General features: G+C 41.8%; 1 protein-coding gene across 2 annotated transcripts in view; it reads right to left on the bottom strand.

Moving 5' to 3' along the window:
• Positions 1-2,372: 2,372 nt before the first annotated feature.
• Positions 2,373-21,304, bottom strand: part of LOC122540216 (claudin-16-like) — a 39,289-nt gene continuing 20,357 nt past the window's right edge. For both annotated transcript variants that reach the window (XM_043675603.2, XM_043675602.2), the window contains 3 exons: positions 6,241-6,405; positions 4,651-4,842; positions 2,373-2,784 (listed from right to left, as the gene is read on the bottom strand). In XM_043675603.2, the coding sequence (XP_043531538.1) occupies positions 2,696-2,784; positions 4,651-4,842; positions 6,241-6,405 (446 nt within the window). In that variant the 3' untranslated portion in view covers positions 2,373-2,695. The remainder of the gene's footprint in view (positions 2,785-4,650; positions 4,843-6,240; positions 6,406-21,304) is intronic.

Here is a 21,304-nt window from a genome sequence, read left to right as displayed (position 1 = left end):
GTATAATGAGAACACATACTGAGGAACATAGGCAAAGGAATTCTTCAGAAACACCTTTCAGTTTGATCTGTCAGTCTGAGACCAATATAGATATCCCCCGCTTTTTGAAAGTTTGCTTTACGCCACTTCACTTTTACAGAAGACCAACATTAGTACCTGTTTTCGCTAACTGAAAGAAATCAAAAAGGATTTTCGCTTTTACGAAGACAGGCAAAAATAGTATTCAATGCTTGTTCTGCAGAGAGCCATTGCTTCTTTGCTTTACTCCATTTCAGCGTATGAAAGGTTTCACAGGAACGCTCTACTTTTGGTTAGCGGGGGAGTCCTGTAGAGTCATAGTGTCATGCAGCACTGAAACTGACCCTTCAGTTCAACTCATCCTTGCCGACCATGTTTCCCAGACTAACTTAGTCCCATTTGCCTGTGTCTGCCCCAAATCCCTCTAAACCTTTCCTATCGTGTACCTATCGAAATGTCTTTTAAATGATGCATCTGTACCTGCATCTATAACTTCCTCTGGCAGTTCATTCCAGATATGACCCATCCTCTGTGTGAAAAAGTTGCTCCTTGGGACCTTTTTAAATCTTTCTTCTCTCACCTTAAAATTATGCCCTCTCGTTTTGAACTCCCCACCTTGGAGAAAAGACGTTTGCTATTCACCTTGTCAATGACTCTCATGATTTTATAAAACTCTATATGGTCATCCCTCAACCACCTACATTCCAGTGAAAACAGTCCCAGTCTATCCAGCCTCCTCTTATAACTCAAAACCTCCAGTACCGGCAACATCCTGGTAAATCTTTTCTGCACCCACTCCAATTTAATAATACCTTTCTTATAGCAGGATGACCAAACTGTACACACAGCTGGTATTCTCCAGCAAATGCAAGGCATGCCTTCCAGGATATAAATAGTGGTCACTCAATTTGCATTTAAGTTAAAATGTACTCCTGGAAAGCAATAGCAGAGTTTGATCAAACATCTCCAAGCAGAGTCAGGTTTCCTGAGGTATATCCCTGGCAAGGCTGTTCTCCCTGTAAGCATGGAATCAACACTAAAACCTCACAACAGGACATTTCTCAAAGTCCACCACTCTGCTTGTAAAGAATTCGGCTCCTGTTGGGGTAAATTTGCAGAAAATCAGTCACCTTCTCAAGGCACTTCTGAGAGCCTAATCACTGTGTGAGCCTAGACATTAAGGGTCCTCATGTATTTGGCCTTGAAAATAAGTCAAACTCCACCTCTCAGACCCATGCACTTCACAATAGGAGAGCTGGCTAGGTTGGGGTCAGAAACAGGATCCCTGGCTGAAGGATACTGGAGATCTTCACTTTGTCTGAAAAATGCCCACTGACTGAGGGTTACATTTGAAGACTGGGAGATACCTATAGCTCAGTATAACAACAGGTGGTGTATTTACCCACTGAAGCATTGAGGGGAACCAAGGGATGAGGAAGAGAGAAGCAACCACTAATGGTGAGTTTACAGAGCTCTCTGTGGACAACACAAGTGTTCTCTTGAATTAACAACAATTAATAGCGCAACATGATCCATGTTACCTGATATTCTGGATGTAGGTTTTCTCACTGAGCTGGAAGGTTCATTTCCAGATGTTTCATCACCCTACTAGGTAACATCTTCAGTGGGCCTCCAGGTGAAGCACTGTTCACGATTCCTGCTTTCTATTTATATGTTTGGGAAATGACATTACCAACCCAAAGAAACCCAGACATATAAATAGAAAGCAGGAATCGTGAACAGTGCTTCACCTAGCGGCCCACTGAAGATGTTACCTAGTAGGGTGATGAAACATCTGGAAATGAACCTTCCAGCTCAGCGAGCAAACCTACATCCAGTACCTCAACCTGAGTTACAAATCTTCTCAAAACTCGCTGTTACCTGATATTTTTTAACTCTCTGAGAAAGTCAAAGAGAAAGTCAATAATAGAAATATATCCTCACTTTATTGAAATCAAGTCTCCTACATCAACTCTTTTCATAGCAACTTAAAGAACAATGCACCTTTTCTGAGTTGCTCATTCCATCCTCCTGAAGTCAACAGAGTTTGGCATTGCATAGTTACTGCTAGCAGGTTTACCTTCCTACTCTTTACAGCCTTTACTATATTTGTACTTTAGGAGAAAAGTCTAGAAGTAGCATTTTGCAAATAGTACAGATTACTTACCAGTCAAATCTTTGCCCTTGACAGTGATTGGCATCAAGGTTCAAGAGACCCTTTCTACCCTATGGGCAGCAGTTTTCATGATATTTCTGCTTCATTACCTTCCTTAACATTCCATTGAACAATTAGCATGTCCATTCATTTACAACTTACTTCAGGCACTACACAGATGTGAAGTATAAAACTCTGACACTTTCCAAAGGCTTGTTTTATTCTTTTTGTCACGTGATATCAGGCTTTTCATCACAACTACACGAAAAGGATTTATTAAAACAATTTATTCTTCTAAATAGAAAGTTGTGATTTCACTTGATGATTGCATTTGACTAAACTACATCAGGGCCTCCACTTGGCGATTCAGTGTTACACAACGAAACAATTCAATAGCACTGACAATTAAAACCAGCTGCAATATGTAGCCTTTCACCTTATTTTTAAGGATATCATATGTCCTTGACAGACAGGAGAAGCTGCTGTATGGAACTCTGGTAGACAGTTCTAGAACAGAAGCTTCTAGACACGCGAATCCATGGCGTACATTTTGCCAGTGGCTGTTCTCCCATACTGATAGAAGGATAGATTGTATCGGGCCGTTCTCAAATCTGTTCGAGGAAATAGAATAAAAAAGAAAGAGTGCACGGGGTTAATTTTCCTCTTAGGTTAGGCCAGTTCCTAATAACCTCAAAAGGTGCAAGCAGAAAATTGCACAAGGAGCTGTCCCGATTATTTTGAAACATGTCCCGAATCTCCCATCAGAAGTCCTGTCTAATGTCAGTGACTCCCTCTAAATAAGCATGGGCAATAATAATATGAAACTGCCTTTGAGTATTCAATACAATGTCTTTCCCATAATTTGTGCCAGAGTAATCCTGAGCACAGAAACGGTGAGCACTTCTACTGTGCAGAGTTGCTCTGCGTACTGAAGGGATGAATTTAGATTATAAGGTCATAATAATCAAATATGGAGTAGATCATTCAAACCTTAAAGCTGGATTCACCATTCAGTGCAATCATGACTGATCTTCCACCTTCCCATAATAGGTATGCTTAATACTCCAAAATCGATGGATAATTGTCTTCAATATGGTCAACTCCATCTCCAGGTCGGAGAATTTCAAAGATACACAAGAGAATTCTCCTTAGCTCGGTCCCAAATGGCCAAGTCCTTTAAATTTTAAGTTTCAAAGTGCCCCAACGAGAATTGAAACAACAGCAGGAAATGCAATATTTTCTTTTTCTTTACAATGTTGCAAAATTTAAAGACTTAAAACAAAAACAAAGAGTCCCTCCTTCAGAAATGTAATGAGCCAGGCAGCTAGGTAAGGTTACAGGTACTTTTGAGTTTTCTGATGTTGTAACCATGGTCTGGAAAAAAATGGGGAAAGAAACTACACAAGTCTGTATCCCTGACTGTAATCCAATGACAACGAGTGTAGATTTTTTTTAATCCAACTGTTCAAATGTGTTATAACACACATCTGGAGCAAAGCGAGATTTGAACCTTCTGAGCCAGTGATAGAGATTTAAACACTGCACCACAGGAGATTGCCCTGACTGTGGCTGTAAATTGTGAGTGTGCCTGCAGGTGTACGTGTGTAAAGCATCTGACTGGCTCTTTTTAAATAGCCTGTTGACAGTTATTGTCGCTGGTTGTCCCATGAGGAAAGGTTGGACAGGCTGGGCTTGTTTCCACTGGAGCTTTAAAGAGCAAGAGGTGACTCAATTGAAGTTCATAAGATCCTGGATTGTCATGTTTCCTCTAATGGGTGAATCCCCAGAACTAGGGAAAATTGTATTAAAATTCACCCTTTTGAGGATAGAAAGAGGAGTATTTCTTTTCTGTCACGGAGATGTGTGTCTTTGGAACTCTCTGCCGTAGGAGCAGGATTCTTTCAATGTTATTAAGGTAGAGATAGCTAGATTCTTGTTAGGCAGGGAAATCACTGTTTATTGTGGGAACTGTTGGGAATGTGAAATCTGTAACACAACTCAGGTAAGCCATGATCTTAAATAATGGTGAAGCAAGTTTAAACAACAAAACACTCTGCTCCTGGCCCTAACTTGAATCCCTACAGTGCAGAAACAGCCCATTCAGCCCATTGATTCCACACAGACCCTCTGAATAGCATCCACCCAGACCCACCCTCTTATCATATCCCTGTAACACTGCATTTCCCATGGCTAATCCACCTAGCCCGCACATCTTTGGACTGACAGAGGAAACCCACACATACACAGGGAGAATGTGCAAACTCCATACAGACAGTTGCCCAAGGGTGGAATCAAATTCAGATCTCTGGCACTATGAGGCAGCGGGGCTAACCACTAAGGCACCATGCCACCCAGAGCAAATGCTAACACGTGGGGAATGTCTCAAAGATGAGTGGTGCTTGAAGAATAAGACTCAGCGCTCTCAACAAAGAAAGAGGGAACATTAACGTGGACATGGTACATTTGGTTCAGCTTACCTCTGAAAAGATAAAGGCAACAGGTTAACATGATAGAAGCCAAGAAGCAGCCTGTTGACCCAGCCATTCCCAACCAGCAAGACCAACCGAATTCATACTGGATTCCTAAAAAGACATTCTGCAGTACCAGTGTCGCTCTCTCCACATACACATCCACGGCATACCACACAGAACCGATCATTCCTGGAATTCCTGCAGATAGACAATAACCATGTCAGTACAGTATATCCCATCTGATTGAGGGCTTACCAATGACAAGAGGCAGTTTTTGGATGATAAGAACCCCATGTTTCCACCCCACAATCTTCCACTGCCCGACCAGGTGGAATTCTAACTGTGTGCCTCATTGTCTTTACATTAACAACCACATTTTCTTTTCATAACCAATAATCTGTCTTCTTACGACAACTGGGTACATCTTTCCACCTGCTGTTTCTTCAATGGTGATCTTGACCACCCTCAACACTGACAGAATCTTAACAAGCTTAAAAAACATCAGGAAGGACTCTTTTGGTGCAGTGATAGTGTCCCTCCCTTTGAGCTTGTTGATCAAGGTTCAAACTTCAATTGCTCCAGAGGTGCATAATAATATCTCTGAACAGGCTAATTAAGAAAGTAGCTGGAAACTGAAAATGTCAACCATGACATTTTTAAAAATTGGCTTTGAGGAAACTAAGTTATAACAATGGAAATGCATTTTAAGGTCTTACTCCAAAGCCTGATCATTAGATGGACAAGTTTCAAGTCAACCAAACTGCTCCTCTCTATCTAATTGGTTTATCTTGCTGTTGATGCTTGTACAATAAATCAAAGGGTAATTTATGTCACCACATCAATTGTTTTGGCTGTTACATAAAAATTCTCCCAATGTCTTTTTCAGGTAATAAAATGTATATATAAGCTATTTCCAACAACTTCTTTCTCTATCTCCCCAAATTGGTGTCTTCTGATGGATTATAATCCTGACAATTTGGCCATAAAACCATTCTGACTCCTATCAGGAAAACTTAAACTTTCGGATTAATGTTACTTTAATGCATCAATCATAAAAGCCAGGCTTGTAAGCCATTACACTATTTGACAATTGAGGTAAAGGTACCATAGTCTTACCAAGGCTGCACTCTCATTACAGAAAGGCATCCTGTGGTAGTTTAATTTGAAGGTCACCACACCTCACGCAAGGGGAGAGGTCGAGAGATCTTCATGGTAACCTCAACTAGTTCAGGAATTGAACCCACATTGCTACCATCCTCCTGCACTGCATCAAGCCAGCATCCAAGCTAACTGAAGCCCCAGTTGTCAATTGAGGACATAGCGACAAAATTTAATGCTGTCTTTAACAAATGTCTACAGTGTGCAGGAGGGATAGAAACCAAAACTGACTGCTGTTACCACTCACTATCTAGAATAGTTGCATACCTATAACCTAAAGCCAGCTCACCAAACGTAGACAGCAACAATACAACTTCCTCACCTGTACTGCACATTCCTGCCCAGACCAGCTACACTCTGGGAGATTACTCTACAATTATACGATCGAACACCTTTAAAAAAATATGTTATTAAACCAGTCAAATGAATCAGACTTACCTCCTATTCCAAAAATGAATCCTGCCATGTAACAGATCCTTAATTTGATCTGAGGTTCGTCTCTTAGAATCTTCACACAGTCCAATCCAAACATTAATATAATAAGTGCAAAGCCTGCCAGAATGTCTGCTGTAATCATTAACGCTCGAGTGAGCACTATCTTTACTGTAGGAAAGGGAGGAGATAAAGAAAGAAATATACTATGTTAGTAATCACAAATGTCTCAAGAAAAGCAGACGCAGGTGGGCTTGTTCATAGAAGAGCCATACAAACAACTGTGGGTGTTATTCCACAGCAGCGTCTTGCACGTTCTTAACAGAGTCCTGTCTCCTGGCTACAGATAACTTTCCCTTTCTTTTCACTCATTCTCAGCATGTGGTGGCATTGTCAACATTTATTGCCCATCCTTATTTTGCCTGAAAAGGAGCGATGGCATTTCCTTTAGGTACATGTCCTGGTTCGGTACAGCTAAGGGTTTTGCTAGCTCACTTCTAGGGACAGGTAAGGGTGAGTTAGGTCAGTGATAGTTTGGAATCACTTATGGTCCAGTTTCCTTTTCGAAAGAACAGAGGTGAAGTGTCATGACAACAGATCAGAATGCCAAAGTACTTACGGACGTACTGAACTTTCCATGCCAACATGGAGTCTTTAAAAGTTAAAAAATAGTGGAGGGTGGAGCGGATAGGTGGGGGTAATGGTGATAGGTCGGAGTGGAGGGTGGAGCGGATAGGTGGGGGTAATGGTGATAGGTCGGAGTGGAGGGTGGAGCGGATAGGTGGGGGTAATGGTGATAGGTCGGAGTGGAGGGTGGAGCGGATAGGTGGGAGGGAAGTGTTAAGTGTGAGAAGGCCACAGCTTTAGAGCTGCCGTTAAACACCTCTACACTACAGGTAATAGAGAAACAATTCTCTCTGGCTCTGGGTGCTGCCACTTTTGAAAGGAACCAGATCAAGAAATGTGCAAACTATCTGCAAATAAGCCAAGGATCTCAAAATGGATGTTCAATGACCAGCATTAATGCTATGAGTGCTATCCACGGTAACTATCATAATGTCCCATTATCTATACTTCATAAATAACACTGAGACTGAGCCATATAGCTTTTCTAAACCTATTTTTGGGCACATGTCTTCTTTCTAAACTGCGTTTATGTTTGTTGCATTATGATTTTATCTCACATTTAGTCATTAATAAACACACTCTTTTGTTAACACAAGATGGCCATGTTAAATCGGTTCCTTTTAAAATATAAATTAATGCGGTCTAGGAGGGTGTGTTGGTGACAATAACGATGTGATCTTTCTAAATGAACCTTGTTGCAATTATCTAAGAGAGGCAGTGAATGAAGACGGGAAGTCACTTTACCTCTCCTCAGCCAGGAGTTTAACCATTAGGGGTATCCCATTTGGAATTGTAATCATTTCAGAATCCTTGTCTGGGGTCTGGTCATAATCTGATTTGATTTGATTTGATTTATTATTGACACTTGTACCTCAGTACAGTGAAAAGTTTTATTTTGTGTGCAGTTCAGGCATATCATAACAAATAAAGATCGTAGAGTGACTGAACAGAGCGAGGAATACAAATTTACAGCTCCAGAGAAAGTGCACAAAAAGCAAGATCAACACTAGATTTGAAATTTGAGAGATCCATTCAGCAGTCTAATAACAGCGGGGAAGAAGCTGTTCTTGAACCTGGTATGTGTGTTTAAGCTTTTGTATCTTCTGCCAGTGAAAGAAATTAGAATAGGTTATAACCAAGGTGGAAGAGGTCTTTGATGATGTTGGCTGTCTTTCAAAGGCAGCAAAAAGCATAGATGGAGTCCATGGATGGATGATTGGCGTGTGTGATGGACTGGGCTGTGTTCACAACTGTCTCCAGTTTCATCTGGTCCGGGGCAGAGCAGTTGCCGTACCAGGCTGTGATGCATCCGTACAGAATGCTTTCTATGGTGCATCTGTAAACGTCGGTGAGAGTCCTTATGGACGTGCCAAACAACAAAGTGCCCACGTCCAGAACCCACAGACAAAAATAAATCATTAAAGTTGATAAATTTTAATTTAGAAGAATTATTAAAATGGGAATCTGCATGAGACTTTCCACTGGTACAGTGTAGAAATTCCCAGTGCATTTTTAACTAAATTAGAGAAAGCTACTTTTGAAGATATGGGAGTTCTGTACTTTGAACAGTGAAAAAAAATCCAACAAAGTACTTGGAATTATAATTCTACCCAAAAAGCAGGGAAACCCCAATTTTAAAAGAGATGGCTGATGGTATACATGTGGAAACTGATAAACCAGATGGAGTAGTGATGGAGGGATCAAAATAGTAGCGGCAGAAATTAGAATTTCAAGAAAAAGAGAAGGAACGAAAAAGAAAGAGAAAAGGAGAAGAGAGAGATAAATAAGAACAATAAGAAAGAGCAAGGAGAGAGAATTTCTGGAAAGGGAATTTGAACTAAAACAGCTCGAACTGAGGAGTAGGAATCTTAATGAAATCCGGATTTAGTTCCTAAGTTTAAGGAGCCAGCAACAGGAGCCTTCCTTTTATGAATGGAAGGACAGGCTCAAGGGCCTATTCCTGCTCCTATTTCTTATGGTCTTATCCCTTCCAATCAGCTGGCTAGTCTAACATTGTTCCTTATTGCTGCAGCATAAACCTCACAAAGATTATTCCCTCTTGCCCAAGGCAAGAGATCCTGCTAACAAGCCAATAAGAAATAGCTGTCTAAGCAGGTACCAGTACTGGAGGAGTACCATTTGAAATTCTGTCTCCTCAGGAAAGGGCCTGACCAGACAAAGCTGGAAGTTGAAAGGCTAAAGCATTTTCTTTTGACCAATGGGTGTGGACATTTACAACAGAAAGGACTTGTGTGAAATAAGTCTCCCTCAGGAGTTCAAAGACTCCATTCCCTTCAATAAACCTGGAGTGCAGGTTCATAGTTCCTTGAAAGTGGAGTTGCTGATAGACAGGATAGTGAAGAAGGTGTTTGGTATGCTTAGCTTTATTGGTCGGTGTGTTGAGTATAGGAGTTGGGAGGTCATGTTGTGGCTATACAGGACATTGGTTAGGCCACTTTTGGAATATTGTGTGAAATTCTGGTCTCCCTCCTATAGTAAGGATGTTGTGAAACTTGAAAGGGTTTAGAAAAGATGTACAAGGATGTTGCCAGGGTTGGGCGGTTTGAGCTTTAGCGAGAGGCTGAATAGGCTGGGGCTATTTTCCCTGGAGCATCCGAGGCAGTGGGATGACCTTATAGAGGTTTACAAAATCACGAGGGGCATGGATAGGGTAAATAGACAAGGTCTTTTTCCCAGGGTGGGGGAGTACAAAACTAGAAGACATAGGTTTAAGGTGAGAGGGGAATGATTCAAAACAAATGATGTGATCTGTATTGACTTCATTAAGGCACTCGACAAGCTTCCTCATGGGAGACTGGTTAGCAAGGTTAGATCTCATGGAATACAGGGAGAACTAGCTAGTTGGATACAGAATTGGCTCAAAGGTAGAAGACAGAGGTTGTGGTGGAGAGTTGCTTTTCAGTCTGGAGGCCTGTGACCAGTGGAGTGCCACAAGGATCGGTGCTGGGTCCACTACTTTTCATCATTGATATAAATGATTTGGATGTGAATATGGGAGGTATGGTAAGTAAGTTTGCAGATGACACCAAAATTGGAGATGTAATGGACAGCAAAGAAGGTTACCTCAGACTGCAATGGAATTTTGATCAGATGGGCCAATAGGCCAAGCAGTGACAAATGGAGTTTAATTTAGATAAATATGAGATGCTGCATTTTAGAAATGCAAATCAGAGCAGGACTTATACCCTTAATAGTAGGTCCTGGGGAGTGTTGCTGAATAAACAGACCTTGGAGTGTAGGTTCAGAGTTCGTTGAAAGTGGAGTCACAGGTAGATAAGATAGTGAAGAAGGCGATTGGTATGCTTTCTTTTATTGGTTAGTGTATTGAGTACAGGCGTTGGGAGGTCATGTTGTGGCTGAAAAGTTATTGGTTAGGTCATTCTTGGAATACTGTGTGCAGTTCTGGTCTGCCTGCTATCAGAAGGGTGTTGTGAAACTTGAAAGGGTTCAGAAAAGATTTTTTTAGATTTTTTTTAGATTACTTACAGTGTGGAAACAGGCCCTTCGGCCCAACAGGTGCATACCGACCCGCTGAAGTGCAACCCACCCATACCCCTTCACTTAACACTGTGGGCAATTTAGCATGGCCAATTCACCTGACCTGCACATCTTTGGACTGTGGGAGGAAACCGGAGTGCCCAGAGGAAACCCACGCAGTGTTTACAAGGATGTTGCCAGGGTTGGGCGGTTTGAGCTATAGGGAGAGGCTGAATAGGCTGGGGCTATTTTCCCTGCAGCATCGGAGGCTGAGAGGTGAACTTATAGAGGTTTATAAAATCAAGAAGGGCATGAATAGGGTAAATAGACAAGGTCTTTTCCCCAGTATAGGGGAGTCCAAAACTAGAGGGCATTGGTTTAAGGTGAGAAGGGAAAGATTTAGAAGAGACCTAATGGCAACATTTTCACACAGAGGGTGGTGCGTGTATAGAATGAGCTGCCACAGGAAGTGGTGGAGACTGGACAATTACGATATTTAACAGGCATCTGGGTGGGTACTTGAATAGGATGAGTTTAGAGGGATATGGGCCAAATGGGACTAGATTTATTTTGGATGTCTGATTGGTATGTATGAGTTGGACCGAAGCATCTGTTTCCTTGGTGTGTATCTCTGTGACTGTATGACCATAAATGTGGGGATGTGATTATACAGCTGAGACCCCAGATCAGGGGAAAATGCAATGGCTGTGTCAACAGCACAAAGTAATATCACTGCTGAACAAGTCGGGACCCTGATCTAGAGGCTGAGGGTGGCAGTGGGGTTGAATTGGAGGGACACAGGGGTGAGGCACAGATTGAACTTCCCCCATTACCTGGCTCAGCTATCCAGCAATAGCAGCAAAAGTGGACTCTTAATGCACTGAAAAGACTAAAGAAGGCTGCTGACTGAACTGAAGGTTTTTAGGTGGTAATCAGCCAGGCTGCATCACCCTGGGTCTACGTGGTGTGGATGGGAAAGAGGCCGGTCCCATAGGGCAACATTACTATAGGCGAGACCCTGAGAAGCTGATCCATATTTAGGAGGAGATTAACCTATTGTCCGAGGATGCATGGATAGGGCCCTGCAGCAGTAGGTGGAGTTCCCCAGCTCCTTCTGCCCAAGCCAGCTGGTTCCACATGGCTGTGCATTGTCAACTGGAAAGTCAATACAGTGTCCAGAGCTGACACCCATTATTATACCGACTGGCTGATTGCACTGATTGGATGGATAAAGCAACCTACACATCAAGAGAGATTTACTCAAGAACTGCTGGCACATTCCCTTTACTGCCCATGGAAGGAAATTTCTGCTTTCATTAACTCTGGACAGGTTATCCCAGTGTCAAGTCAAACCATTTGGATTTGAAATGGCACATCCACCTTTCAAAAGCTGCTGGTCCAGACAGTGACAGGTTTAGCTAATAGTTTAATGTACGTAGCTGAATTGCCAGTGCACAGCAGTACCTGCAAAACTCACTTGGAGCAACTGCAAGAGCTGGACAGGGTGAGTCCAGGATGAGTACGTCACAGGACTGTGCTGGGTAAAGCACTGCTCCCTATTCCCACAACGATATAGGAATTCATGAAGATGCTGGAAAAGTGCGTGGATTCTCCTGAATGTTCACCCCAAACCTCAGCAAAAGTAGTACGGACTGAAAAATTCCAATTAGTTTTGAATAACTAGAGACTATTTTAAGAAGTGAGATGGGCTCGGAGATCCAACCTTAACCAAACATTTAAAGTAGCCATTTACACAAGGGACATGATGCTAAGGGCTGTCTCACTTTAGGAAGACAAGTCTAGAATGGAGAGATTTAAAGGCATTTCTACACAAAAAAAAATCAGGTTTGGTGCTCCACAGTGGAGAAGGAAACATTTGATATATTGCTGGCTGACAACCATTTTGAGATTTATCTTCAATATTGGTGTAGGAGACCAGAGTCTAAACTGACTACAGCCCATTAACGTTTGTGAGCAATATTAAGAGCCAGGATTCCAGATTATTTCACTGATGCTTATTCCTTCCCACCAAAACATTACCCACATTGATTGTAATTGCAGACAACCTGTCCAAAATCTAAAGAGCTCTCTTAGAACTGAAAGGATAAATGGCCAAGAGAAAGAGAATAAATGTGTATGTGTGAGCATGCTTTATATATTTAAGTACTTTTCATCCTTTGAAATGAAATGTGAAAGGATCTCATTTTATTCATCCTGCCAGGAGTAATGCAATGATAACACCCCAGAACCCCAGAGTACTAATGGACATGCTGAAATTTTAATTCTGACATCTATTTTTTTAAAAAGGGATTAGCTACAGCCAAAAGATAACTGCAGGTGTAAATTCACAGCGACTGTCTGGTCAAATCCTTCATGAATCCATTGAATGTCACACTTGTGCCAATTCAGGGAAATTTCAAACAGAAAGCCTAACAAGGAGGAGATACAAGAGGCTGATTATCATCTCCCCTCTCCTGCAGACAGGTTAACACTTTACCCTTCCAGGGATATACAAAAAAGCAGAGTTACAAAGTCAACTGCAAGTCAGGTCAGTGTGTTAGTGCTGAAAATGTGTTGCTGGAAAAGCGCAGCAGGTCAGGCAGCATCCAAGGAGGAGGAGAATCGATGTTTCGGGCATGAGCCCTTCTTCAGGCTGTCAACTGCAAGTCAGGCTCCTTGGATGTTGCCTGACATGCTGCACTTTTCCAGCAACACATTTTCAGCTCTGATCTCCAGCATCTGCAGTCCTCACTTTCTCCTCAGTGTGTTAGTGGCCTGACACACTAATACGGTGACTTTTGTGTTATAAAGGTCACAACTTCCAAACAGCAATTAGACACCCAGACATTGCAGGTAAAAGAGGTAAAACGCTCTTACTCATGTTGAGTGGCAGCTACGATTGAAAGGAGCCCGGGCAAAATTATTTAAGTCGACCTGTAAATGAGCCAAGGACCTTAAGTCAATTTTCAACAATGAATATCAATGCTGCCAGTACCATTCAATGTAACAGCTCTAATGTTCTATTAGGCAAAAGTGAGGACTGCAAATGCTGGAGATCAGAGACAAGATTAGAGTGGTGCTGGAAAAGCACAGCAGGTCAGGCAGCATCTGGGCGGCACGGTGGCACAGTGGTTAGCGCTGCTGCCTCACAGCGCCAGAGACCCGGGTTCAATTCCCGCCTCAGGCGACTGACTGTGTGGAGTTTGTACATTCTCCCCATGTCTGCGTGGGTTTCCTCCGGGTGCTCCGGTTTCCTCCCACAGTCCAAAAATGTGCAGGTCAGGTGAATTGGCCATGATAAATTGCCTGTAGTGTTAGGTGCAGGGGTAAATGTAGGGGAATGGGTCTGGGTGGGTGCACTTCGGCGGGTCGGTGTGGACTTGTTGGGCCGAAGGGCCTGTTTCCACACCGTAAGTAATATAATCTAATCTGAGGAGCAGGAAAATCGATGTTTCGGGCAGGATCCCTTCATCAGGAATGTTCTATTGTCTACTCTTCACAAGGACTCAGAAACTGATCTGTGTATCTTTTTTGGACTTTGGTCCTTATTATTTCTGTTTGCATTTACTTAGCTCACCCTTTTGTTAACTCAGGAAAAAAATCTGCCTAAATTGTCTCCTTTTAAAACATCAATTCACTTGGTCTGAGAGAAATGTGAACACAAGGGAAGGGGTATTTTCAAAATAAATCTTGTTGTGACCAACCGAGGAATAAAGAAGGAAAGCCAATTCATCTCTTCTCATCTGGGATCTTAACAAATTGGAATGTCCTGTCAGGAACCATAGTAGATTGAGGAACCTCACCTAAGGATTGTAATTAACATCTCTGTGTAAAGAAGTACAGGTTGGTAGCTTTGGCACACCTTCACCTCTAAGTCTGGAGGTTCTTTATTTAGGCCCACTTCCAGAGGCCTGAGTATACACTATGGGCAGACAGTTCAGTGCCGTACTGAGAGTGTGCTACATTAGAAGTTAAATCTCTCCTAGAGCCTCATAAGGTCCCCATGCTATTTTTCAAAGAAGAGTGGGGAGGTCTCCCAGTATTCTAGCAATAATTAAGGACTAATAGTTTGGAGTTGTCTGAACTTCATTGCCAATAAATCCTACCCATCTTTTGGCTCCAACTGTTGTTAAAACCCTCATCAAGCCCAGACGTTAGCAGGCCTGAGAGAGTTCTTGAAGTTGACATTGGATTCTGGTGCCCAGGAAGAGAATACATCATCCTGGGCTTTAATTCTTTCGAATTGTTCATTGGTTAAGCAGCTCACTTAACATTCTAATGTGTGGGGGGATCCAAGATGGCAGCGACCCAGCAAGTCTGAGTCTATAGTGCTCTTCCCAAGACTTGGGTAAAGTGGGTCACCCACACCCACCACACTCACCAAATCATTCATAATAGCTGTTTAATTTAATTAGTTGCTTAGTATTACATTTAAACAGTCTAATATTTAGTAAAAATGACCAAAGGGAAGGGACCCCGCAGCTCTCAGCAAGCAGGAACCCCTCCCCCACCCTCTCCAGCTGCAGCTGAGGCTTCCGCAGCCGCCCCGGGGGACTTACCTACAGTGACAAGCCTTGTGGACATGATCTCCAAGCTGGATGCGAAGATCGATGCTTTTATCAAGGAGTCCCAAAATCGATGGGACTCACTCTCGGCCGCACTGCAGAAGCATGACCGAGACATTAAGGAGATCGAGCGCCGAGTCGGAGGGGCGGAGTTAAAGGCCACGACCTCCGAAACTACAGCACAATCGGCCATGGATCAGGTCCGGACTCTCGAACAGTGAGTCCAGACCTTAGAGAATCACATTGATGACCTCAATAATCGAGGTCGTCGTTTGCTGGGCCTTCCCGAACGGGAAGAGGAAGGCCAGCTTACAGCGTTCCTCCAGCAGTGGCTGCCACAGCTTTTAAATCTGGAAGCTGGATCAGGGCAGGTAAGGGTAGAATGGGCCTACCGGGTCGCAATACACAGGCCCGGCTCGAACCAGTGTCCACACCCGGTCCTGTTCCGGCTGCAGAGCTATAGGGAGAGGCAGACACTCGTAGAAGCTTCTAGAAATCTTGGAAAAGACCCCCAAGCTATGATCTATAAAGGATCCAAGATCATGTTATTCCAGGACTCTTCCCCAGTTCTGGTCCGAAAGAGAAAGGCATTCGACGAGGCGAAGAAGCGTTTAAGGGACTTAAATATTCAGTACTCCTTACGCTACCCAGCGACTCTACGCTTTAACCATGAAGGATCCGTGTATAACTTCGGATCACCAGAAAAGGCTAAGGAATTCTTGGACTCTCTTAAATAAACTGTAAGAGATAATGGATGTTGGTTTGCCTTTCCCCCCACTTTGGTTTATATCCCCCCCTTTTTTTTCTTTTTTCTTACCTTACTGTTTAATATTAACATGGGGTGTGGGGAGAGGGATTTGATTTTCTCCCCCCCCCTCTTGGGGTTGTTTTCTTTTAGTATTTTATGTATATATGTGGGTATGTATGTATATGTGTGTAAATATATATATATAATATATATATATATATATAAGCTGGGGGATTTGGCTAATGTTGGTGGGAGGAGGTGGTTACCTTATTCTATTTTACCTCTGTCTTTAGGAGCGGGGTTGTTTCTCCCTTGTTATTTTGTATTATTATATTTAAGTATTATTTGTTGAGGTTGCAATTTTATAGTTATATGTTTATATATGGTATTAACATTACCAAATATACCCAGGTGTTGGTATGGGTGGGGGTAGGGTGCTCACTGTTAACTCTAGCTTTGTATTATATCTGAATTCTCCTCATTTTATTGAGGAGCGCCTGGGTCAAGGGTGAGGCATTGGTTGGGAGAGGATATGATGGACTTTTGGAGAGGAAGTGACACCCCCTGGGAACAAGGGGGAAAATCTCCACTTAGATACGTTTTATATTTTTTTTATTTCGAAATAGTTTTTTATTATACTGTTGTGAGTATATCAGAGAGCCTTTACTTTTGTAAATTTTATATGCTCTACGCTCGGGATGTTCTGGATAGGGTTTCCCCTCCCGAGGGGTCTCGGATTTGCCCAGATGATTATGGTTGATCAGTCGGTTAAGTGGTGCACCTGGAATGTCAAGGGGTGTAATTCGCCAGTCAAAAGGAAGAAAATATTATCAAATCTTAAGAAAGAAAGAGTTGATATACACACCTGTCGGATAAAGAACACTTGAAATTACGACAGGGTGGATTTGATCAGGCCTTTTTTTCTTCTTTTAGCTCAAAAAGCAGGGGAGTTGTTATTCTTGTTCGGAAGAATTTCCCTTTCAAAATCCTAAATCAGATATAAGATGAATCTGGACGATATATTTTGATTAAAGCCCTTATAAATGGAGAGGAATATGGGATTTTAAATTTGTACTGCCCCCCGGCACACCCCTTTATATTTATAACGGAAGCCTTTTCAAAATTGATGGCTTTTGGTGCCTGTCATACAATTATAGGGGGAGACTTTAATTGTATTATGGATCCGGAAATAGATAGGATTCCCAAGAGTACTGCAGGAGTATCCCCCAGATCTAGACAATTGGTGGATCTGAACAAAGAATTAGGATTAGTAGATGTATGGAGATGTCCTCATCCACAGGGCAGAGATTTTTCTTTCTACTCCAATCCACATAAATGTCATACCAGAATTGATATGTTTTTTGCCCCCTCGATTTTTTTAAATTCCATATCATCCTGTAAAATAGGTAGTATAGCAATTTCCGACCACGTTGCTGCATATATGGAAACTAAGGCGAGGAACAATGGGACATCCCCTCGGCATTGGCGTATGGACCCCTTCCTAATGAAAGATAGTAAATTTGTAAAGTACTTCTCTCAAGAATTTAAAACTTTTTTAGAAATTAGTTCAGGTACGGCTAGCAAGCCATCAATGATGTGGGAGACCATCAAAGCTTATACGCGAGGTTTGATCATCTCCTACTCAGCGACCCAGAAAAAATTGAAGGGAGAACAACAGCGTCTGCTTGAAGCTCGCTTAAAAGCGGCTGAAACAGCATACACTGATGGCCCCTCTATAATTAAATTGAAAAGGGTTACGGCTCTTAGGACAGCTCTAAACACTACGCTTACTCAAACGGCTAAGAGGGAAATATTATTTGCAAAACAAAGGTTATATGAATTTGGCGACAAACCGGGTAGATACTTAGCATTTCTTGCAAAGAAAAAAAAGGCCCCTCAGACTATTAAGTCTATCAAGGAAAGTACAGGTATTTTGACTCATGATCATAAAAAGATTAATGCGATCTTTAGAGAATTTTATTCTGAGTTATATAAATCGCAGGATTGTGAAGATAGGACTAGGAGGATGCAGTCATTTTTTTAAAATTTGACCTTTCCGGGCCTAACTCCGGAACAGGTATCGGTCCTAAATGCTCCTCTAACAGTCCAAGAAATACTTGATGCAATTAGGCAACTTCAGAGCGGTAAGGCAATGGGCCCAGATGGTTTTCAAGCTGAATTCTATAAAGAATTTACAGAAATATTGGCTGGTCCACTTATGGACATGTATAACTATGCATATAGTCAGGGCTGTCTCCCGCCTTCGCTGAAAGAGGCAAATATCTCTCTTATCCTTAAAAAAGGAAAGGATCCAGAAGATTGTGTGTCATACAGACCAATATCCTTGCTAAATGTAGATTTTTAAATCCTTTCTAAAACGTTAGCACTGAGACTAGAAAGGGTACTGCCACATATTATAAAGGAGGATCAGACGGGGTTTATTAAGGGCCGTAGATCATCCAATAATATTAGAAGGGTTTTGAATATGATTCAAGCCTGTCATCAGGGAAAGATACCAGGAGTAGTAGTTTCATTAGACGCGGAAAAGGCATTTGATAGGGTCGAATGGTCATATTTGTTTTACACATTGGAAAGGTTTGGCGTTGGACAGGTGTTTACCAAATGGGTCTCAACATTGTATAGTGATCCCAAAGCAGTTGTGGTTACCAATGGATTAGGCTCGGCTAGCTTCAGTGTGGGTAAGGGCTGCCGTCAGGGATGTCCCCTCTCGCCATTGTTATTCACGCTAATAATTGAACCACTAGCAGAAGCTATACAAGCTGATCCTAATATAACGGCCCCGAGGATTGGTACAGGTAAACATAAAATTACCCTTTATGCAGATGATGTTCTTCTATTCCTCAGTAATCCTCTGATGTCCATCCCTCGCCTAATCCAAGTTATTAATACATTTAGCGCATTCTCAGGCTATAAAATTAATTTTTCAAAATCGGAGGCTATGCCAATGGGTGGCCTTGCTATGACACCCCATTTAGTGGACGGATCCACTTTTCCCTTTCGTTGGTCCCTGGAGGGCTTCTTATATTTAGGCATTTTTATTACTCCAGTATTTGGTCAGTTGTATAAGGCTAATTTTGTGCATTTACTGGAAAGGATAAGGCAGGACCTCCAGCAATGGGGAGACCTTCCAATTTCCTGGCTGGGTAGAATAGCACTAATTAAAATGAATGTCCTGCCCCGTCTCCTATATCCTATGAGAATGCTTCCGGTGATGCTGCCGAGGATGGCTCTACGTAAATTATATGGCTGGCTGGGTTCCTTTATCTGGAATCATAGACGGCCCCTCATTAAGCTGAAGAAGCTACAGCTTCCACAGACAAGGGGAGGATTGGACTTCCCAGATTTTAGGAAATATCAGTTAAGTTCCCTATTAAGTTACATAGCTGATTGGGTCTTGTCTGATCCACAATCAATCTGGTTGGACATCGAGGCCTCTCAAGTAAAATATTCACTTATTAACCTTTTATTTTCAGACAAGAGGAAAATCATTACGGATCACTGTAAAAACCCTATAATACTAAACACAATTAAGGCTTGGAATATAATGCGGCAAAATGAGGGCAACTCACATAAAACATCCCCCTATGCACCGATAGTGGGAGCATGGGGATTCCAACCGGGGTTTACAGATGCCACTTTTAAACTCTGGAGATCCAGGGGTATCTCATGTCTAGGGGATCTATTTAAAGATGGGGTCCTGATGTCTTTTGAACAGCTGCGGCAGAAATTCGGATTACCTAATGGAGACCTCTTTCGATACTTCCAAATTCGAGACTATATACAGAAGAAGACTACGTTATTAGATAGTCTTTATAAATCAGATAGAGAATGTAGTGTCCTACGACCAGTGGGGGTATCTTCCGTCAGTACTATTTATCATTTACTACATGATGAAGTATTGGGAGATATGGATAATCTGCTTAAAACATGGGATCAGGATTTGGGACTAGAAATCTCTATAGAAACATGGAATGATATTTGGGAAAACGCTAGAAGAATTACTATCTGTAACAGAACCCAGGCTATCCAGCTGAAGATACTTCATAGGGCCCATATAGCACCGGTTCGATTGGCAAAATTTAAGGCAGGAGCATCTCCAATGTGTCCCAAATGCAAAATAGAGGTGGGCACTCTTGTACATTGCCTATGGCCCTGTTATAAGATCCGTAGATATTGGACTAAAGTAGCCAGTACCCTGACAGAAATTTTAGGAACGGAAATTAAAGTGGACCCTGTATCTCTCCTTTTGGGCTTTTCGAACTTTCCCTCCCTGGACATGTACGGGAAGAGACTATTTTCTATTCTCTCTTTCTGTGCAAGGAAAAATATTTTGGTGAACTGGGTGGCTGAGGGCCCCCCTGGACTTTCAAATTGGCACAGATTAATTATGGAATGTATTCCCCTTGACTTTCTTACAAATATGGTGCACCGAAAGACCGAATTATTTTATAAAATATGGCAGCCCTTCTTGAATTACATAAATACAGATATTTCGGCTATCCTAACAAGGGCTTTTATTTAATTGAGATTACAAACCTGGCTGGCCCGGGGCCCCTTGGGAGAGGAATCCCGCACGAATACGGGTTTTATTACATTTGATGTTAACACATTCCGAGCATGTAAGAGACTTAAATATACACTCTGGTTAGTTGTAGGTTAGATTAGTAGACAGCTGAGTTTTGTTTTTTTTCCTTTTTCGGTATTTTTTTTTATTTTGTTAAATTTTGGCTATTGTATATTTGATTTAGTTGTATATCAATGTTTGTATTTGAGAGTTTTGTTTATTTTTGTAAACTTGTAAAAATGTTAAATTTCTAATAAAAATATCTATAAAAAAACATTCTAATGTGCACTATTTTAATAGTCATTACAATTGATCAGTTAATAACCACATTAAATATCACACTGAAGAAACTTGACAAGATTGGGTTAAGGCAAAGCTGTCCATTACCTGAAGAAATGGGAATACATTTTTTTGGAACCTAGAGAGATCACCTTGGATTTTTAACTCAAAACCTGGAGTGGGGATTAAACCCACAACCACTTGATTCCAAAATGAGAACTCTATTAGCAAAGCCAATCAGACAGTGATTTGACTTGGTATTTCAAATGGGATAAAGTCTTCCCAGTAATAATACACACTGAAGCATAGCACACACACACACACACCAAGCATTCACACATGACCTTGGTTAGATCGGATTTTTGCCCTGACTTGATTATCTGATTTATTGTATAATCATGTTTGCTTTATTCTATTCCAAGACATTCTCAAGTCTCATAATTGGCCATTGAAAGTCATTAATTGTGGAATATAACACCATCAGTTCTGGTAATCATGCTTTAGAAAGGATTTGAGGTTCTTTGAGGTGTAGAGGAGCTTTAACAGAATGGCCCTATGATTCAGAAACTTCAGGTACAAGATTGGATTGGAGAAACTGGGTTGATTTCTCTTGGAGCTGTTATGACCAGACCCAGGTGAGGACTTCAGGTTATTATGGTTCCAGGCAAATACACAAAACATTACACTCCCCGGTGAAGAACAGCAAACTGGTTCCTCTTCATTGGTTAGTCATAACAAGATTATTTCAAAAGATCAAGTTCTAAAGAA

Source organism: Chiloscyllium plagiosum, unplaced genomic scaffold (assembly GCF_037043375.1).
Source record: "Chiloscyllium plagiosum isolate Xiang-an unplaced genomic scaffold, Cpla_swu_hap1 HiC_scaffold_37, whole genome shotgun sequence".
NCBI lineage: Eukaryota > Metazoa > Chordata > Chondrichthyes > Orectolobiformes > Hemiscylliidae > Chiloscyllium > Chiloscyllium plagiosum.
Note: the sequence above shows the minus strand (reverse complement) of the source record. Positions and strands in the feature narration are given on the sequence as shown.